General features: G+C 36.0%; 1 protein-coding gene across 11 annotated transcripts in view; it reads left to right on the forward strand.

The window, feature by feature from the left end:
* LOC127626505 (supervillin-like) overlaps positions 1 to 19,146 on the forward strand; it is a 110,229-nt gene extending 91,083 nt beyond the window's left edge. For 9 of the 11 annotated variants that reach the window (XM_052102324.1, XM_052102316.1, XM_052102319.1 and 6 more), the window contains 17 exons: positions 1,359 to 1,495; positions 2,200 to 2,347; positions 2,490 to 2,635; positions 3,131 to 3,306; positions 3,703 to 3,850; positions 3,979 to 4,172; positions 4,349 to 4,431; positions 4,751 to 4,899; positions 6,296 to 6,404; positions 11,130 to 11,337; positions 11,454 to 11,587; positions 11,814 to 11,969; positions 12,173 to 12,316; positions 14,783 to 14,904; positions 15,065 to 15,220; positions 15,654 to 15,674; positions 18,207 to 19,146. In XM_052102324.1, the coding sequence (XP_051958284.1) occupies positions 1,359 to 1,495; positions 2,200 to 2,347; positions 2,490 to 2,635; positions 3,131 to 3,306; positions 3,703 to 3,850; positions 3,979 to 4,172; positions 4,349 to 4,431; positions 4,751 to 4,899; positions 6,296 to 6,404; positions 11,130 to 11,337; positions 11,454 to 11,587; positions 11,814 to 11,969; positions 12,173 to 12,316; positions 14,783 to 14,904; positions 15,065 to 15,220; positions 15,654 to 15,674; positions 18,207 to 18,293 (2,318 nt within the window). In that variant the 3' untranslated portion in view covers positions 18,294 to 19,146. The remainder of the gene's footprint in view (positions 1 to 1,358; positions 1,496 to 2,199; positions 2,348 to 2,489; positions 2,636 to 3,130; positions 3,307 to 3,702; positions 3,851 to 3,978; positions 4,173 to 4,348; positions 4,432 to 4,750; positions 4,900 to 6,295; positions 6,405 to 11,129; positions 11,338 to 11,453; positions 11,588 to 11,813; positions 11,970 to 12,172; positions 12,317 to 14,782; positions 14,905 to 15,064; positions 15,221 to 15,653; positions 15,675 to 18,206) is intronic. The other 2 variants (XM_052102318.1, XM_052102326.1) reach the window with 1 other exon arrangement.
* Positions 19,147 to 21,623: the final 2,477 nt, after the last annotated feature.

The raw sequence follows: 21,623 nt of genomic DNA on the forward strand, positions 1-21,623 counted from the left end.
CTGGTGCACCTTGTATATATTTATACTGTAGATGGCACTGCAGTGGGACAGCACAGCCTGTGTGATAGATGTTTATTTTAAAGAAGGAAGGAGAACTTATCTTGTCATGTAGCACGAGGAGACCAGTTGCTGTTGTTATGTGGACTGCTACTGTAGGAATGTAGGTTGGCTGTGAATACCAATTCCACATAAGGCATACTGCCTTACCTCTCTCTTTAACTCTCTCTTCTCTTGCTACCCATCTATCTCTCTTTTTTTAATCTAACACTTCATCAACATTATACACTTGCCCTAATTGAAACAGAGAAAGAAACCAGATGTGCTAAATAAAAATGAGAGCAGTGCAGTCCGAGAAAAACATCATGGGTGCATCTCCTATGTTCCTGTAGCTCAACTGGTAGAGCATGACGCTAGCAATGCCATGGTCATGGGTTTGATTTCCAGGGAACACACAAACTGATACAATGTATACCTTAAATGTACTGTAAGTCTCTTTGGATAAAGGTGTCTGCCAAACACATAAATGTGAAATCTCATCTCACTCCCTATGTCATGAATCAGTTTATCATAAACACAAATTCTGGCACTGGCAAGGGTGCTGATCCAGTAAACATTGGGACATCCATGACTCAATCACCTGCCACATGATAACAAAGTTGCACGTTTAAACGCAGCTGTTATTAATCAACAAAATTGCTGTGTAAATGACACTGTTACATGGTAGATAATAAAACATACAGCATTATAATGAAAGACAAATTACATAAATGAAGAAATAAAAATACATAGGATTGTATTTTTAATATTATTATAAAACTGTAATATTTAAAAGATTTTTTCCTTTTGATGCACATTATAGATGAAATATATTACAAACAACATAACTTTTAAAGAGAAAACTAGACTGAAACGTTTGTAGAGAAACTTAAGTTAAAAAAAAAAAAGTTTAAAATCTTGATCGATAGATAGTTAGATGTTAGCTAGGTGTAACTAGCATGTTGCTAGGCATTGCTAACTTGTAGATAGGTATTGCTAGCATGGTTAAGCATGTAGCTAGGTGTTGTTAGCACTGGAATAATTTTGCGATTTGGACAGCCCTAAAAATGTCCGACTCTGTTCAGTGCCCTGACTACTGAACTAGGGAGCTGATTGAGACACCCCATGTCCAACTGTAGTAATTGTTCTACTTTCCAGGATATTCATGCAACTGATTATAACCCTGTTTTCAGTGAAATTAAACCAAGACAAAGCAATGGAATAAAAGCAAATCACTTCCTATGTATTTTTGTTCCTGACAACAGGGGGTTAAGCCTGTGACTCAATGATAATGGCCCAATTTCCCCATGCATTTTAATCAGGTCGTCGCCATGTCCAGACCAGACTAGTGGAGCCCAGATCTTCCTCATTGAACAGTGGTGATTGCTTCCTCCTGATCACGCCGCATCACTGCTACATCTGGATTGGAGAATTTGCAAATGTTATCGAGAAGGCCAAAGTGAGTATGCTCTGCTACAAATACACAAACATCTCTCTTTGTTGTTCATTCTGCATCTGTTAATTTTAAAGGTTGTCAACTATATCAACAACTATAACTTGTAATACAATCAAATCTGTCATTTTTAGTCAGGGTACAGTATTCCCCCTAATGTTAATATTTGTATTGCCGTGTCCCTCACATGCAGGAAGTAAACAGAATTAACCACAGAGGAAATGACATATTGTTGCACAGGAAGCAGGTGGTTGAATGTAAAACTTCAGTGTTGCTCTAGCTCAAACAAACTGAAAAAGCTTTGATTGTTAAAGCTAGACAGCAGGTCATTGAACTCTGAGTTTGACCTACATCTTACCAATGATGTGTGATGCTCTATATGTATGTGTTGGCTATAGGGCATTACATTATTGTTCAGTAATACGCGTGGATAATAATGATGTAATTTCAATTTTATCATTTGCTTCAACCATGCTGCAGTACACCACAGTACATGGCTAAAAGTATGTGTGTGGACACCCACTTCTAATTAACGGGTTTGGCTATTTCAGCTATACCAATTACAAGCAGGTCAAGCATACAGCCATGCAATCTCCAGACTCAGGATCTTAAAAAAAATTAATCCCTTTCAAAAACAACAAAAAATGTTATGCCCACTGTTGTTGGCATGGCATTTGTGATGCAATTGCTTTTCATTTTCAATCCTGCAGGCTGCAGAGTTGGCCACATTCATTCAGACAAAGCATGACCTGGGCTGCAGAGCCTCGTATGTGGAGACCATTGAGGAAGGTGCCAACACTCACTGTTATGCAGCCAAAGAGTTTTGGAAGATTCTTGGCGGCCAAGCCAGTTATCAAGGTAAGTTAATTGTTTTCATTATTTCTTAGTTCTTTAATAAGCCAGGCTGTAATAATATAGTAGTAATATAGTAATAATAAGCCAGGCTGATCTTAGAAGTATTCTGCAGTCCCTGTTTAATATATCCATCTTTACCTAACAGCTGCAGGCACCCCAGAAGAAGATGAGTTCTATGAGAATGCTGTTGTAGAGACCAACTGCATCTACAGGCTTATGGAGGATAAACTTGTTCCTGAAGACGACTACTGGGGTCGAGTGCCCCGCTCCTCCATGCTCGGCTCTAAAGAAGTACTGAAAATATTACATATTAAACACTTTGGATAGACTGATGTAGAAGATTTGGCCTGTTCTGATGGTTGACAATTATTGTTATCTTATGGCTGACAACTTATGTGATGGCCAATATTGAAAATCGGTTTGAAATGATAAGCTCCTGCCATCACTTGTACATGTTTAAAGTAAAATCAGACATTTAAACATTGTAATGTACAGTACAAAGACAGATAACTATTTAGTACTTTTGAAACCTAACATAGAAAACGAGTTTAAATTATAAAAAAAAAAGCCTGATATTACCTGTTTCAAATATCGGCCTATTCTACCGATAATTAAAAAAATGTCTGATATTGATATGGTCAATGATATACTGCATTGTGTCTCTGCTAAATACTCAGAAATACTTTGTTATGTGAACTTCATTAGTTTGAAATGTTCTCTATTGAATGTTGCCAAAATTCCATCATTACAACTGATAACTCACTTCTTTTGTGTTTTGACATCTAGGTGCTGGTGTTTGATTTTGGTAGTGAAGTGTACGTGTGGCATGGTAAGGAGGTGACGCTGGCACAGAGAAAAGTGGCTTTTCAGCTGGCAAAGCACTTGTGGAATGGTACCTTTGACTACACCAACTGTGATATTAATCCTCTGGACCCTGGAGAATGCAACACACTTATACCTAGGTACAAAAAAACACTCCAGTGCATAAACACAAAGAGCCGAGTATTTTTGGCTCCGCTTATGCATACTGTTCCATTATAGATCAAGTTTTGGCACTTGTGTCCTTTTAAAGCTTGTTCACAGAGGCCTCTCGTGTAAAAAGTGCTCTAAAGTTGCCTCAACGACGTGTTCTAAAGCTTAACTATCTGTCACAACAGTAGCCAAGTATCTCAATGTTCATTAACAGACTTTTGGTTTCCTTCAGAACATCTGAAACTGTACCAAGTATGACACTCCAAAAACACATTAGTGCTGTCTGATTATTTCTTCTATTCTAGCACAATCTGATTTATATCCTTACTTTCTGTAATTATATGTTAAAATGTTTGTTTATCTTTTGCTGTATTTGTGTTTCATAGAAAAGGCCAGGGACGGCCTGACTGGGCTGTGTTTGGCAGGTTAACTCAGCACAATGAGACAACTCTTTTTAAAGAGAAGTTTTTGGATTGGAGTGATGCCAAAAAAGCCTCCAAGAAGAATGGCCAATTACAAGCTGATGAAAACAAGGTAAAGACATACAGCCTAATTTGTATCCTAGTAACTTGATGCTTTTTTTAGTGTGAATCCATTAGATACTGCAGATATTTTAAATAGCTGTAAAATTATTTAAATTATTAATTCATTAATTTCTTTAGGAGCTTCGGAGTGGGGAATGTAGGCCCTATGATGCGACTCTGATGTTGCCAATGGTACGGACGTCAGTAAAGACCATTTTGGATGGTGTTAATGTAGGACGAGGTTACGGATTGGTGGAGGGTGACGAGGGGCGGAATTTTGAGATCAGCACAATGTCTGTTGATGTCTGGCACATTCTAGAGTTTGACTACAGGTAGGGTGCTTTATGAAATCATTTGATCTTGTACCATTGTTTATTAAACCCTATTACAATGGCATGAATCTGTGAATTACATCTAGAGATGATAAAGATATTTGCAGGAAATTCGCAATAATTTGAGAGATTAAGTGAATAGGTTTTATATAGAAACTGTCTCTCGCTTGTTCTAGTCGCTTACCCAAACAGAGCATTGGTCAGTTCCATGAAGGGGACACGTATGTGGTTAAATGGAAATACATGATCAGCACAGCAGGTGAGGGGTGTGTGTGTGTGTGTGTGTGTGTGTGTGTGTGTGTGTGTGTGTGTGTGTGTTGAAGGTGTGAATGGACATATGAGAAACCACACTAGTGCGTGCATGTGTGTAGCAAGCATTTTTTTTCCCCTACTGTCCATTCTTAACATTTTAGTGTTCAAAAGCTCTATGCTGCTAATATAGCATCCTGCCTATAAACAGTCATGAATCAACAGTTCTCATAAAACCACTAGTTACTGGGTGCCAGAGTATGTTGTTGCAGCTAGGCTGTTGTTTTCATAGCACCACTACTAATCTTAAACTCTGCTTTTTCATGCAGTTGGCAAGAGGCTGAATTCGGAAAGGATTATCGGTCCGGGGAAGGAGAAATGTTGTTATTTCTTCTGGCAGGGTCGTAACTCCACGGTGAGTGAGAAAGGAACATCAGCACTGATGACTGTGGAGCTGGACGAAGAGAGAGGCGCTCAGGTATTCAGCTCATGAATATTTTCTATATTCCTGTTATTAATCTATTAATCTTATCATTTTGGCTCAAATGTGAAAACTGTGAATTATTAGTATTTAAAGGATTTGTTCACCCAAAAATGAAAATTCAGTCATTGTTTACTCACCCCTGTGTTGTTATAACCCTACATGACTCTTTTTCTTTACACAAAGGGAGAAATTGTAGAAATAAAATGTTTGCTCAGTGATGTCATACAATTGCAGTTTATGGTGACTTCCTCTCCAAGCTTCAAAAGAATGCAACAGTATAATTCAGAATTCAAATAAATTATTTCCTGATACTCATGAATGTTATGAAAGCATAAGATAAGGTTTGGTGAGAAACAAACCAAAATCTAATGTATTATTGAAAATGTTCGCTGACCGTTGATGTCCTGTGTCATCACAGGTTCACTGACCGTTGATGTCATGATAGGGCACGAGGGCAGCAGGGCATGAGAGAAACAGTTCACGCAGCCCCCTCGCGACATTGGGGCTTTCAAGCGAAATCTCATTTTGTTTATCAAAAAACAGGTCCGCCACAGCTTTAGCGACAAAAGAACACAACACAGAACAGAACTTACTAAACAAGTCTGAAGAGTTTGTAGTCGAATAATTTATGCATTTCTATGCCCAGCCTTTTATTAAATTTTTTTAAACATTCTGTTTAAAGTATTCAGAAATCAAACGGTAACATAGAGGAGGCTACAGGCAGCCACAGTCACACAATGTCCTAACCTGATGGAAAACATCATGCGATTAAAGGTATATTTTCTATTTTCTACATTCTGTCTATCGCTAGTTTATTTTCGGCATCATGCCGGTAACTCCGGTCCAAAAACTTTGAAGAATATAGGCTGGGCATAGAAATGCATAAATTCTTCGACTACAAACTTTTCAGACATGTTTAGTAAGTTCTGATCTCTGTTTTGTGTGCAGCTGTGTTGGGTTCCGTTGTCGCTATAGCTGTGGCGGACCGGTTTTTAGGTAAACCAAACAAGTTTTCGCTTGTACGCCACAATGTAGCGATTTCGGTTTGTTTCTCACAAAACCTTATCTTATGCTTTCGTGGGTCTCATTAAATTGTTTATTAGAATTCTCAATGATACTTTTGCATTCTTTTGAAGCTTGAAGAGGTAGTAACTATAAACTGCCATTGTATGACATCACTGAGCCCAAATTTTTTTTTTGTTTCTTAAGAAAATGACGGTCATATAGGGTTATAACAACACAGGGGTTGGTAAACAATGACAGAATTAAAATTTTTGGATGACTGTCCCTTTAATCATAATTGAAACAAGATGTCGTTTTTTTTTTTTTTTGTGTGTGTGTGTGTGTGTGTGTGTGTGTGTGTGTGTGTGTGTGTGTGTGTGGTATGCAGGTCCAGGTACAGCAGGGAAAGGAGCCTCCTTGTTTCCTACAGTGCTTTAATGGAGGAATGATTGTCCATGCTGGCAAGAGAGAAGAGGAGCAGGAAGAAAATTCACAAAGTAATCTCTTTTTCTAATTTTACAACAAACAATCCTTTTTCTTTTGTTTAATTTTACCTAAACGTTTTCTTAAGGAAAACATTTCACAAACAAATAAGTGTTTGTTTATGTGTATGAAAGACTTTTAAGATACTGACCATTGGGGGCCTGGGTAGATCAGTAAGTAAAGACGCTGAATACCACCGAATCCCAGGGCATGCTGAGTGACTCCAGCCAGGTCTCTTTAAGCAGCCAAATTGGCCCGGTTGCTTGGGAGGGTAGAGTCACATGGGGTAACCTCCTTGTGGTCACTATAATGTGGTTCGCTCTCAGTGGGGCACGTAGTGAGTTGTGCGTGGATACCATTGTGGCGTGAAGCCTCCACATGTGCTATGTCTCTGTGATAACGTGCTCATCAAGCCACGTGATGAGATGCGTGGGCTGGTGAACACTTCACTTAATTAAAATGATCAGTATGGTTATTGATAGAAATGTAAATTCAATGTTCCTTTCTCAGGTAGAGGAAAGTGAGATAATTCAAATTGTTTTAAAATATAAGAATAAAACTTCAAATGATTGTAACAATGTTGATATGACGGTGGTGAGGAATGTTATTGAGGCCATTTCAAAACCTCTTACCTATATTTACAACTTATCATTTCAATCTGGCATATTTCCTAATCAAATGAAAATAGCAAAGGTCATTCCATTCTATAAATCAGGAGACAAACATCAATTTACAAACTATAGACCGGTTTCTCTGCTGCCACAATTATAAAAAATTTTAGAAAAACTTCTTATCATTCGTCTTGACAACTTTTTGGAAAAAAATTATATATTTAATGAAAGCCAGTATGGATTTAGAGCAAAAAGGGCAACATCACTTGCATTGTTAGATTTTATAGAAGAAATATCAAGTTCTGTAGATAACAAAAGGCGTACTATTGGAATATTTATTGATTTACAAAAGGCGTTTGATACCATTAAGATACCCATCACAGGGGGCGGTGTTAGGCCTGAAATTGTTTCTTATTTATATTAATGATTTGTGTCAAGTGTCAGAAGTACTGAAATTAGTGTTGTATGCTGATGACACTAATATTTTTTGCTCTGGCATTGATCTTCAGTTGCTAGTACAGGAGACAAATAAGGAATTAGAGAAGATTAAATTATGGTTTGATACTAATAAATTATCATTAAATTTAAAGAAAACAAAATTAATGATGTTTGTAATGGTCGAAATAATGTGCAAATTGAAATAAAGTTGGATGGAGTGAACATTGAAAAGGTTGTTCAAATAAAATTTTTAGGAGTCATAATTGACAATAAAGGGAACTGGAAACCTCACATTAGTCATGTTAGGAGTAAGGTTTCTAGGAGTATAGCAATAATTGGGAGAGCAAGGCAAGTTCTAAATCAGAAGTCCTTACGGACACTCTATTGCTCATTAGTTTTGCCATATTTTACTTATTGTGTAGAAATGTGGGGAAATAATTACATCACAACAGTTCAGCCAATTGTCATTTTACAGACGAGCGCTTTAAGGATCATTCATGGGGCAGGTTATAGGGATCATACCAATACATATTTTAAGGATTCCAAATTACTAAAATTTAATGATTTGGTGGATTTACAGACTGTGCAAATTCTATATAGGGCAAAGGGTAATGATTTACCTCAAAATGTACAAAAGTTATTTATTCGGAGAGGAGGAGGACATGGGTTGAGAGGAACTAAATTTCATACTTCCATTGGTACATAGTTGGAAGAAAAGTTTTTGTGTTTCCATACAAGGGGTGAAACTGTGGAACAATTTAAATGAGAAGCTTAAGGAATGTCCAAATATAAAACAATTTAGGAAACGATTTAAAGAAAAGATTTTTGAACGTTATAAAAATGAAGAAAAATGAGTTGGTTAAGTTAGAAAATTTTGTTGCAAGAATAGTGTATAAATGTATGATGAAATATGAGCTCGTGTTTAAAAAAAAAAAAAAAAAAAAAAAATACATAAATTATAAATAAGAGGATAATACCAAAGAAAGTAAATTAATGTATTAAGAGTTGAAAGAGGGGGTGGGAATCAATAAGTGTTAAACTTTATCCCACTCCTTTTCAAGCAGCGGTGAAGTTATATTTGTTTGAAGTTTTATTTGTTTGACCAACAGTGTAATTCTTGATTATTATTGTATGCTTGAAATAAATAAATAAAAAAAATAAAAAAATAAAACAAAACATACACTTCATTAAACTGAAAAAATATGAAAATATAAATGAGTCATGCATTTGGAGCATCTGCTACCATCTGCTGGAGAAAAAGAAATGTATACGTATACATTAACATGAAATGACAATTATAACCAGTAGATTTCTACAGCGAACCACAAATGCTGCCTGGTCACTATAGACCAGTGTTGTAACGAAGTTCATTTCTAGATATTAAGTTATGAATTTGGATAGATCTTTAGATATTGTCAAAGACAATTATTTGTTATTTGTTACAAAGAAAACCACCTAGATTAATAGAATTAAATACATTTTTGGTGTGTGTTCAGATGGCAAATGTAGGAAAAGTCACCAAGCATTGTACCGCTCCAATGAAGGAAACTAAACTATATTAAAAATGAAAAAAATCGAATTAGTCAAAAGTGACTGAAGACCGTTGAAATGTTAACTTGAAACAGTACTTATGACCAGTGTTGGGCAGTAACGCGTTAATGTAACGCAGTTACTTTTGACCGTAACTAATACTGTAACGCATTACTTTTTAAATAAATTAACTCTGTTACCATATGGTGCGTTGTCCGTTACTTTTTTAAATTAATTAATTTTGGCTGAAGTGTAGCCTACAGCCTAACCTGTTTACAGCAGCGACGCATTGTAGGATTGGCGGATGCCAACCACTGTAAACACGCAGATGCACTGTGGGCGTGTTTCCGTTTATTCAAGTATGCGCGACAGTCATGGCGAGTCAAGGCGAGAGCAAGACGAGTTTTTCAAAGTGGAAATATGCTCATTATTTCACTTTAGTTGAGCATAAAGACAAAAATCTTTTAGTGAAATGTAAGCTGTGTCTTTCTGGTTCGAATGTCCTATCTACTGCTAAAAATAGCAACTCCAATCTGTCGAAGCACCTCCAGAAACGACATGCCTCGACAAAGCTAGAAGCTAACCCGGTGTCAGTGGACACACTCGAAGTGAGTCAAGCCCCTCCAGCCAAACAACAGCTGACTAGATTTTAACCGGACTGTTATTAGCCACAGCCAGGGACAGATCAACAAAGCTATTGCACGGTATCTTGTTGAAAACATGCAGCCTGTTTCTACTGTGCAGTCGCCGGCGTTCAGGCAGCTCGTTGGCATGATAACATGTTCAGGCGGCAGCGGCACACAGCAAATGGGACGAAAAACTTTTATTTTTATGGACATATACAACAGCAGATTTTGCACTTTGAATACAGACAGCTTACTTTACATAAGTTGGTGACATGCAACTCTTAATTTGTGGTTGGATTGGAAATTGCTCATAGATTTAATATTTAAACAGCATTTATATTTGTTATGTTTTTTTTAATGCATATCATTTATGTTTGTCAATAATAGCAGTTTTATGGTGCTGAGTTTCTCGAAATTGATTCTGAATAATTCAGATTGCTTTCATTTATTTATTTCAAAATGTTTTGTTATGTTGTACATTGTTAATAGTTTTCATACTTAAGCTGTGAAAGGAACATTTTTAAGGGCTCAAAACAACAGCTATTATGATGCAGAAGCCACTTTAGTTTTTGATTCTGAACATATTATTCAGCTTGTTTTGTTATTTATTTCAGAAATCCTTGTGATATATTCAGTTTGTGCTGGTCTGACTGAAATAAAATAGTGTTTACAAATCACTTTCTGTTTAAGTCAGTTTTGTGTTTGTATAGAGTAAGACCATAACGCATAAAAGGGCATTAATAGGAACATTAATGAACGTTCTTTAAAAAGTAACTAAAGTTACTTTTAACAGTAATGCATTACTTTTTGGTGTAAGTAATCAACAAAGTAATTTAGTTACTTTTTAATGAAGTAACTAGTAACTGTAACTAGTTACTATTTCTTACTAACTAGCACAACACTGCTTATGACTAGAGATGCTAAAACGTAGTGACGCTCGATGCATCCAAAATGTGACTACAAAAGCATCCATCTGACACATGATTACATAGACCAACAATTAAAAATAGCGCAAAGTGGTTTAGGCCAATAATAGTGTTATGTATAATGATATGGAAATAAAACTAACAATATTTTTATTTTTAAAGCCACAATTATTTAAATTGTTATATACTTCATTATCTTATTGATATGCGATTTGCAATTCATTTGATTTAATTATTTGGCACATCATGTACTTAATTAAAGATTGTAATCGATTGAAAGCCCTAGTTTATTTTTATTGTTTATATATTATAGACCAATTGAGGTACTTCCTCAAAAATACTTTTTACATTTTTATTCCAATTATGAGTGGAATCTAAATTGGAACCAGAATTGTTAAATTGCTCATGATTTCCTTCCCTTGGATTGAGGGAGGAAGTATAATGTCTGTTCTGAAAACACCACATGATTGAATCTATAGATTGTGTAAATTAAACAAAATAAAAAAAAACAATAGGCCATGAACAGCATATTTTAAACTATCAAATCTCGTAGCGACTTGGGGCTGTATAAAATAACATGCTTATGACCCGATTTTCTCACTGTGCAGATGACTGGCGATTATACTGTGTTAGAGGAGAGAAACCGATAGAAGGCCAACTGCTGGAGGTGGTGTGCCACTGCAGCAGCCTACGGTCTCGAACCTCCATGATCCTGCTGAACATTCCTAAAGCCAGCATGTACCTTTGGCACGGCTGCAAGGCACAGACACACACACGTGATGTGGGGCGGACAGCTGCCAACAAGATCAAAGAGCTGTGAGTGAACTGTTATAAAATAATACACACATACAGTAGCATTTAACAGAGATAATCGCAATACTTATGCACTTCACATATGTGTCGGGATCAAACTATTCGTGTCTGATCAACAGGTGTCCTCTTGAGGCGGGGCTTCACAGCAGCAGTAAAGTGTCCATTCATGAGTGTGATGAGGGAGCAGAACCGCAGGGCTTCTGGGAGGCCTTGGGAAGGAGAGATCGAAAGGCTTATGACTGCATGCTACAGGGTAAGTAGTGTGCCAGTGTGTGTTCACATCTGATGTGGAGTTTGTTTAAGCGAAGTGGATTTTTGAATCTTCAGTTATTTTGCATGATTAATGTTTAAACTATATTCTTTTATTATTGTGATTTATATCCCTCGAAACCCACTCATTTTCCTGTACAAAACAAAAGGAGTAATTCAAATGTTAAAGCTGTTAATTTATGATGCCCCTATTTGTTTGTATGTTTCAGACCCAGGAAAATTTAACTTTACTCCTCGGCTCTTCCAGTTAAGCAGTGTTTCAGGGGAGTTTGTAGCAGTGGAGTTTGTGTATCCATCCAGAGAGCCGAATATGTTCAACTCAATGCCTTTTCTTCAGGAGGATTTGTATACAGCCACTCAGCCAGGTGCTTGACACATTCATGTTCACAAAACACCTTTTAAGAGTTCTGTCTTCAGATATACTTTTCACTTATTAGGTATTCAGAGTAGACATCAGTTACTTTTAATTACACTTTTTCTACTATCATTGACTGTATAATGTATTATGGAAAACAAATGTCTTAATCATTTATTGCTAATGTACAAAAATGTGTTTGTTTTTCTTTAGCCCTGTTTTTGGTGGATAATCACCATGAAGTTTACCTATGGCAGGGCTGGTGGCCTCAGGACAGTGAGAGCACAGGATCAGCTTGCATACGATGGGATTCTGACAGGAAGTGTGCCATGGAAACGGTGCTCCACTATTGCAAAGGTGACCATGCAGCTGACCAACCTTCCTGGTCATTTAAAAGAAAATTCCAGTCTTAAATTATCTAGCTAAGAAACAAATATCAGCACCATTGTGTAATATTTTTTAAAGCGAATTTCTGCCTCAAAGTATATTTTGCTTAATTTTCAAAAACAGTTACAAATATTGGTGCTGTAAGAGCTGTGCACATACTCTTGATGACACATAAAGACAACCTAGTCTCACTGAATGAATGTTACTATTGCAAACGTTCTACTTTTTTCCGCAGTTTTCTGTTGAAATTAGCACTAGAGGCTGGTTTTGTCACTGTACCAAAATTTCAGTAGTCTGTACCAATACCAGTGAAATTTCACGGTACTCAATACCATTTTCGGTACCAAAGCAAAACACAAAAACAGGTTACTGAACGACACTCTTTTAATAACAACGTCTACAAAAAATTAGCAGCAGAACTAAGAACAAAAATATGCCATTGAGCAACACTTTCATTTAAATATATAATTTTTAATTATAACAAAACTGAACAATGTATGCTTAAAGTATTTTTGAACACTTATATAAGATTTGCTTCAACTTTTGCAACTTTTAATTTAAATTTTTACAAAGTACTAAAAAATAAAACTTAAAAAAACAAGCATAAAATAGAATGAATAAAAAGCTATTTCCAAACTAATGCGCAAAGTGCTCTCATATTAATAAAGCTACATATTACCATTTCTCTTCACGATAACAAATGCATATGAACATATATATAGATATTAAGATTAAATAAGTTCTAATCTAGCTGCATTAAGCGTCCGCACTCTAGGAATGAGTGTCTCCGAGGCAGAGTCTCTCTCAGGCGGGTGCAATTTCAGTCTCTCCCCCTTAGATCGGGACATTCACACGACTCCTAGAAGAGGCATCGACCACACAGAGAAATGCCAGTTTCTGAGTTTATAGTTATTAACATGATCTGCTTCTGTATCATTTGAACTTTAATAAAGCTATAACACATTAAAATAACTGCTTTTAAGAGGTAACGCCAGGATGTTTCTTTTAAAGAGCTCCAGCTCCGCTTATTCCACAACGGTACATGCTTCTGAATGTACTTTTTTTTTTTATCATTCCCTAATACTTTGGGATCTACATAAAATAAACTGTGAAAGTTTAGAGTGCATCTGGACTGATCAGTGTAATTCTTCCTCCATCAGGCGTGTACTGCTGCTTTCACGCGTCAACGCTACAGTTTGTGATTTCATGTTACGTTAAATGAGATCAAACGACTATTCAACAACGAACATTTTTCTCATCAATTTTGTATTTGACGATGTCGATAATGGCGACTAAATGTTTCAGACCTAATGCAAATTATAATATGCTTTTAAACTCACCTGCTTTAGTTGCTTGAATAAATCCGGGTGTCTGTCTTTCATGTGCTTTATTAAGTTTGATGTGTTTCCCCCTTTCGTCAGAAAATTGCGAAAGCAGCGTTTACAAATGGGTTTTTGCTGATCTATGATGTTTCCTTAACATATGAATTTCCAAACCTGGCTTTTTCCACTTTTCTTTTCGACAAGTTTCAGTTGAGACTCAGCAGCAGCAGCGGCAGCTTTGCTTGTCGTCATCTTTTTCTTGTTGTGAGCATTCGAAATTTCCCGACTCTGCATGGGTACAGGGTAGACTCGGTACTCCGGTATCTCCAGAAATTCTGGTATCGTAAATAATATTTTGTTTGAGTACCGACTTGGTACCGGAGTACTGGTATTTTTGACAACACTACAAGAGGCGCTTCAACAACTGCGTTTAATTCACTTTCACACAAATCACGACAACAACTACTGATTATGACTTTATAAACACTTATTTTTTACTCTATTACTCACACATTGCTATGTTATGATATCGACACACTTTTACTATAACGCATCATTTGAAAAACTACATTTTAAGGCTTGTATTACAGACTCTCCTACATTTACACATTTATTCCAATGTGTTATAAACTCAGTGTGGGACTTTGGAATGTAATGTTTATGATATAATGCTGCATAAAGAGCTTTTGTGCTCATGGGGCCTTTGAATCTGGCCTTCATTATGTCTCATTCCCATTTCCTAATTCTTTTAAACCAATATCTTGCCTGGTCTCAACTAAATTATCATTAGAGAAAATAATTGGTGAAATAATTGGGATAGCTTTTATAGACTGCTTTAGTTAAATAGATGTATTTTTCTTAGGATTTTCTATATATAAAAAAAAAGGACACATCATTCATATTTTGTCTATTCCTGCTTGGTTTTTTAATTTTCTTTAATACAACTTCTAGCTCTATAACATTTAGTTGTCAGCTTAATGAGACCACAAACTTACATTTGCAGTTTGCTACATTAATCAAGTCTGACCATGGAATTGACAATGCTTAAAATGTTTTCTTCTTTAAGTAGCTGGTAGTATTACATAAGAATGACACATTGCTTTTTTCTTTGTAGAAAAAAATGAGAAGAAACCTCCAAAGTCATACTTAATCCACGCAGGCCTAGAGCCTCTTACATTCACTAACATGTTTCCCAGCTGGGAACACAGAGATGACATCGCTGAGATCACAGAGAAGGTGAGTGAGTTAAATTCACTTACTTTATTACACTTTAATAGTAGCAGTACTACTTCTAATAGGGCACATGAATGGGTTTTATGATAAGTTTGACTAATGCATATGGTTGGTTGTCTTGTGGTGAACACCAACTTTCTCATTTATTTTCTGTGATTTATAGGAAGCTGAAGTATGCAATCAGATCATTCTTGTTAAAGACGTCTTGACAAGACTTTGCAAGACCACATACCCGTTGGCCGATCTACAAGTCCGTCCCCTACCTGAAGGTGTTGACCCTCTACGTCTTGAGATCTACCTATCAGATGAAGACTTTGAGGTGAGATAGTTTCAGTAGATCTCTCATTTGATAAAGATCTGTCTACTGTCTACAGATGTTATAGACAATAGTGTTTAAGTTGGATCAATTTACTAAGTTGTTAGTAAGCCTAACTTGATCATTTTTAATGCAAATTATAAACATTTTGGAACATTTCAGGACACAGATATTAATGAAGTATATTATGTAGGCTATCTGTTCTATAATGTGTGTCTGTCTGTCAGTGCATATATGTTCTGCACTATCTGTACTTCTCTACATTTCTTTTGCCTTTTTATGTCTGTCTTTCATATTTCTACTTCTGCTCCCACCATGTCTTCATCAAGTGGCCCCTGTTAACCTGTCTCTCTTTTCAGAAGATATTTCTGCTTTTCCCATTTTGCTATTGTAGTCTTAAGTCTGACTAAGGTTAATTTTTCTCCTCACATGCCAGGGTGTAGGGACATCTGGGAAGGTGAGTGTTGTATAAAAAGGAACACTGGTGTTTTCCCACTAATGCAACATCATCACCGTTTGAACTGCTTCACCATTTGCTTGTTTAACACATCCCTTGGGGCAAACTATCTGATATTTACAGCGTGTGGGTCATGGTGCACCACTGATAGCTCACTTTTGTAGGTCTCGTGCATGGGGTTAAATTTAAGATTGTTCTGTATGTCTATACATACAGTGGCAAGAAATTACCTGCATTTGCAGTATGCATAAATTTGTCTTAAAATCTGGTTTTATCTTCATATAAGTTCCAATAATAAGCAAACACAATCTGTTTTAACTAATAACATACAAATTATAGTATTGTTCTTGTGCATATTGAATACTTCATTCAAACATTCACAGTAGGCTAATGATGTCAACAAAAGCTAATTAGAATCAGGAGTTGGCAAACCTGGCATCCAATTATTGAAACTAGTTTGGAGGTGTGGGTTAGAGTACTAACTACTTTGACTAATAAAAAGCACTCAAACTTTTTGAGTTGTTGACTTGGACCATGCCTTGCAAAAAAGAGTTCTCCGAAGACCTACAATCAAGAATTGTTGCTTTGCATAAAGCTGGAAAGGGTTACAAAGTTATCTTGTTGAGCTTAGTTATTCATCTGTCCACAGTTAGACAAATTGTCTATGAAATAGATGATTTAGAAGTGGCCGTCCAGCCAAGATGACTCAAAGGGCAGACTGCAGAATGCTCAATGATGCAAAAAATAACCCTAGAGTGACCGCTAGAAACTCAAAGGAATCATTGGAAAAGGTTAACATCTCTGATCATGAGTCTACTATACAGAAAACATTAGACGGGCATGGTGTCCATGGCAGGACACTACAAAGGAAGCTGCTGATTTCCAACAAAAACATTCCTGCATACCTGAATTTTCCAAAGACCACCTTGACACTCCACAACACTACTGGGAAACTGTTTTGTGGACTGATGAATCTAAATTTTTTGGGAAGATCATGCAGCTCTATGCATGGCATAAAAAGGTCACCGAATACCAACATGAAAACATCATCCCAATGGTAAAGTATGGTGGAGGGAGCATCATGATTTGGGGCTGCTTTGCTGCTTCGGGACCTGGACTGCTTGCCATATAAGGAACAATTAATTTCCAAGTTTATAAAGATATCCTACAGGATCATGTTAGGGTGGCTGTGCACCAGCTGAAGCTCAGTAGAAGTTGAGTGATGCAGCAGGACAATGACCCTAAACATCAAAGTAAATCTACTACAGAATACCTTCAATAAAAGAAAATCCACCATTTGGAGTGGCCCAGTCAGAGTCTAGAACTTAAACCGATAGAGATGCTGTGGAATTACCACTTTTTCAAGAGAGCCATTCACAACAGGCATCCTAAGAATATGGTGGAGCTAAAGCAGTTCTTTAAGAAGAATGGTTAGGTAATTCCTCCTGAACGTTGTGCAGGTCTAATCCGCATCTACTGGAAATGCTTGATTGAGGTGATTGCTTCCAAAGGCAGATCGACCAGTTATTAAATCCAAGGGTTTACTTTTTTTTTATTTTTTTTTTACTTTTTCTTACATAGCACTGTGAATATTTAATGAGATATGTTCAACATAGACATGAAAAATTATAAATGTTTGTGTTGTTCACTTAAGCACATTATTATTTGTCTATACTTGTGACTTTGATGAATATGAGATCACATTTCATGACCAATTGATGCAGAAACCTAGATAATTCTAAAGGGTTCAGATTTTTTTTCTTGCCACTGTTGTAGTATAGTTTTCTAAACTGGTACATTGTATTTAGGATAAGTTCTTTAATTTAAAAACTTTAATAGTTTTCTAAACTGGTAGAAAAAAAAAAGATATATATATATATATATAACGTCAAATGGTTAAAGGTAAATGGCAATGGCCTATATCCTACAACTTTTGTATATGTGTGGGTCAGGTTTAGGCTTCTTTGTGGGGTTCAGCCAATGATCCCAACCAGGAAAACAGCTAATTTATTTAGGAGTGTAAATTTAGCAAAAGTTTTTATATTTTCAATTTTTTAATTGTTTAAAGTAAATGTATAACATTATGCTTTATTATATTAACCTGACATTAAAAATTAAAAACTAGTCAACGACTACCATAATTTCTCTCTTTCTCTCTCTCTCTCTCTCTCTTTCTCTCAGAAAGTTTTGGAAACTTAATAGTGGAATTTGTTTCTATTTATTGTCTCCTATGTAACTTTTGGCTAAAGTTTATTTTCGCATTCCAAACCCGGAAATGTGAAAAGGGTCCATAGGATATATCACCACCTCCAAAAACAATAGAAGTTAATGAAACTCCCCACCATGACAGAAGAATAAAAGTGTGCTTTTGTGTGTGATTTGTTCTTTTCAGTTTTTTTTTCAGCACTCCAGTTTGACAAAATCTAACATTTTGTTTGATTTTTATTTTTTTAACTTTTTTATTAATTATTATTTTATTTTTGTTTTTGTTTTTAATCTTTATCTTATATTATGTGTGTGTGCTCTTCACAGAAAGCATTGGAAATGTCAAGAAGTGAGTATGAGGCATTGCCAGGATGGAAGCAAGTGAATTTGAAGAAAGCCAAAGGATTGTTTTAGGAGGAAATACATTTTAGAGTCATTTCAGAAGGGACTTGAATGCACTGGAACTGCTGGGATTGAATCTGCAAGTGGAGAACTATCTCATTCCTTTTAATTCAGACAGGACAAACACAAGCTTAGATCTACCCATGTCAAATCACACAGGCAGGTGCAAAGGAGAAAGAAGAAAAAGATTGGCAGAGGTTTACCAGCCTTGTGTAGTGCATTTCTTTACCATTTTCTTTCATTTTTTTCAATTTCCTGGGTTTTTTGTTTGTTATTTTAACCGTGACTCAGCGAGATCGTTGGATTTTTTGTGTGCTCCCTAGCTTGTTGTTTTCTTCTTGTATTTATTTTTCTGCATTGCTCTGTGATGACATGACAGAAGCCATTCAGCCATCCATTATGCACTGCCCAGCTTTATATAAATACCCAATAAATGAAAATAGCCTTTTAGTATTATCTGAATGTAAGAAAGCTCAAATGTTTCCTTTACTTTGGGGAGCCCTTGTGTCACATTATGTAATTTATGATCTTAGCGTTCATATCTTCTCTCCTTAAATGGCCTTGAACATGTTTAACCTTACAGATAGGACCTTGAACATTAAGAGGCCTGTATGTGTAAATAGGGCTGTGTTTGTGAATCTGTACAGTGTGTGAGAATGTCTCTTCAAACTGGTTAGAATGATTGCAATTTGTGGAATAAGAGAAAACCTCTTTCTATTCTGCATTGTATAGTGCCTTGCCTTCATGTACAGTTTATATAAAGACAAATACTAGTCTGTGTTTTGAGGACTTATTTGTGATATAAATAAATATTAATGCAAATAAACACTGAATAATGTAGATAATAAACATTTTGTTTGGTATTTTATTCTCAAACCTTTGATACTTGATTACTAATAGTGAAAGCCTTTAAATTAGTGGTTTCAGTGAAAAGTAGTTTGATTTTCACAGACAATATGTATAACTATGAATTGGCAAAAGAAAGAGTTATAAAAAATACTATGTTGAAATGTTTTTAACAAAATACATTCGTAATAGCTGTATTGTGACACACTTGTTTTCCAACACTAAGTATTTTGGATCTTGAACTATGTATTTATGCCATAAAGAATCTAATGATAATGAAAATGCTTTTTTAAAGGGATAATTCATCCAAAAATAAACATTCTCATTATTTACTCACCCTAATGCTGTCCCAGATGTGTATGACTGACTTTCTTCTGCTGAACACAAAGATCTTTAGAAGAATATTTCAGCTCTGTAGGTCCATTGAAAGTGAATGGGTAACAAAATGTTAAGCTCCAAAATTTACATAAATGCAGAATAAAAGTAATCTACATGACTCCAGGGGTTAAATCCACATCTTCAGAAATTACACTATAGGAGTGGGTGAAAAATAGATCAATATTTAAGTCCTTTTTTACTATGTATATTCTCCTCCCTGTGTAGTAGGTGGCGATATGCATGACGTGTGAATCGCCAAAAAACATACAAGAAAGGGAAAATGGAGATTGATCATAAAAAAGGACTTTAATATTACAGTTTCTCACCCACACCTATCATATCATTTCTGAAGATATGGATTTAAACACGAGTCGTATGGATTACTTTTATCTGCTTTTTGGACCTTCAAAGTTCTGGCCACCATTCACTTGCTTTGTGTAGACCTACAGAGCTGAAATATTATTCTAAATCTCTTTGTGTTCGGCAGAAGACAGAAAGTATGTGGAATGGCATGAGGGTGAGTAAATAATTAGAATTTTCATTATTGGGTAAACTATCCCTTTAAGGGCATTGATTAAATCTCAAATACACTAGAAAGACCAGCAGAGGACGCTATTGCTGAACATGTGAGAGGGCAAATATTACTGCATCATCCTAGAATGTCCATCATATATGAATATCTTCCTCTGCATTATTCTTCAAATCACAGATAGCCTAATTTAGTTTTATAACTTGGTTAAATAGTTCTAAAGGTAACATGTAGTTTTTGTGAATCAATCTAACACAGGGCCTGGATTAAGAATACTCATGATCAACGGCACAAACTAAAAGTTACAAAAAGCAAATGAGCATTGCCATCAGTCCAAAGGGAGGCAATTTTGCCAGCATAGACACAGAGTGAACGCCTTGAACTTGTTAGGTCAAATAGGATTTACAAGTCACATGATCCAATTAAAGTCAGAGCTAAAACTGTTATATAAAGTGATTGGTGATGACAGTCGTGTCTTCTGGTCAGTGAGCTACTTCCTGTCTTTCAAGTGGAATTGAGGACATACCTTCTAGAAAACAACTCGAGATAAAAGAGTACAGCTATTACACATGAGAAATAGCCAATGTGGCATATACATTTTATTAATCCAGTTTTAAGTCATTAATAACTTTGATTGTGCATCAAGCATTTTACGCGCATGTTTTCATTATATGCATTTAATTTACTGTTCAATGCAGGCAAACTGTTTTATGTTATCACTTATATAGACCCATATTTTAGAGACTGGCAAGAAGGCCTGGTTAATCCAGGATCTCATTAACAAAAGATCCATGATCAGGGCAGACAAATCTGCTTTATCTGGAATGCAATGAACCTCCAGGCAAATAACCTGGTTGGCTAAATGCTAAGAGATCATTGCGTCTGATTAGCTGGGATTTCTGCACTGAAAATGTCCTATTGGTTGGAAAAGATGTAGGATGTGTGGTTGATGGGTAATAAATGACCTTGAGGAATATGCGAGAGCCTGCATGTCTTTAAATACTCATGAGCTGTAGGAATGAGGCATGTTTTTATTTTCTTGGAATCCATGAATCTGCTCATATGAAGTGTTGATCTATAGAGAAATGACTAGATTAAAAAAACTGTGAGGGGAAAAAGGCAATCACTCAACCATTTTAATGACAAATATCTCTGCTTATGAGCTGCACTAAAATGTGTGTGTGAAATGAGAACAATAACTGCTAAAGGGTGAGCACCGCTCATCCAAACTGGATTCTACACTCTTCCCTTCTTCCGTGAAACTAGGTTAAATGAATATTGGTGCACTGGGTCAGCACTCAAGAAAGAACCAAAGCCGATTTAATTTATCTCGTTAGTATCATTGCCACAGATAAACTGTTTAAACAAATTGAAGGGCCCAATATACAAACAAAGCTGGCATCATTCGGATGCCCTCAGCATTTCTTTGTTTAAAGGACGTGTTCATTTTAGAAAATGAGCAAGGAAAGGGTGGGATTTTCCCATGGAACTATAACAACAAACATATCCCTAAATCTTGACATCTTTCTAAATGATTAACACTCAAATATATAGCCTACTATACATGATGAACTACTGTTAAAAATTAT

This window comes from Xyrauchen texanus, chromosome 33 (genome assembly GCF_025860055.1).
Source record: "Xyrauchen texanus isolate HMW12.3.18 chromosome 33, RBS_HiC_50CHRs, whole genome shotgun sequence".
Lineage (NCBI taxonomy): Eukaryota > Metazoa > Chordata > Actinopteri > Cypriniformes > Catostomidae > Xyrauchen > Xyrauchen texanus.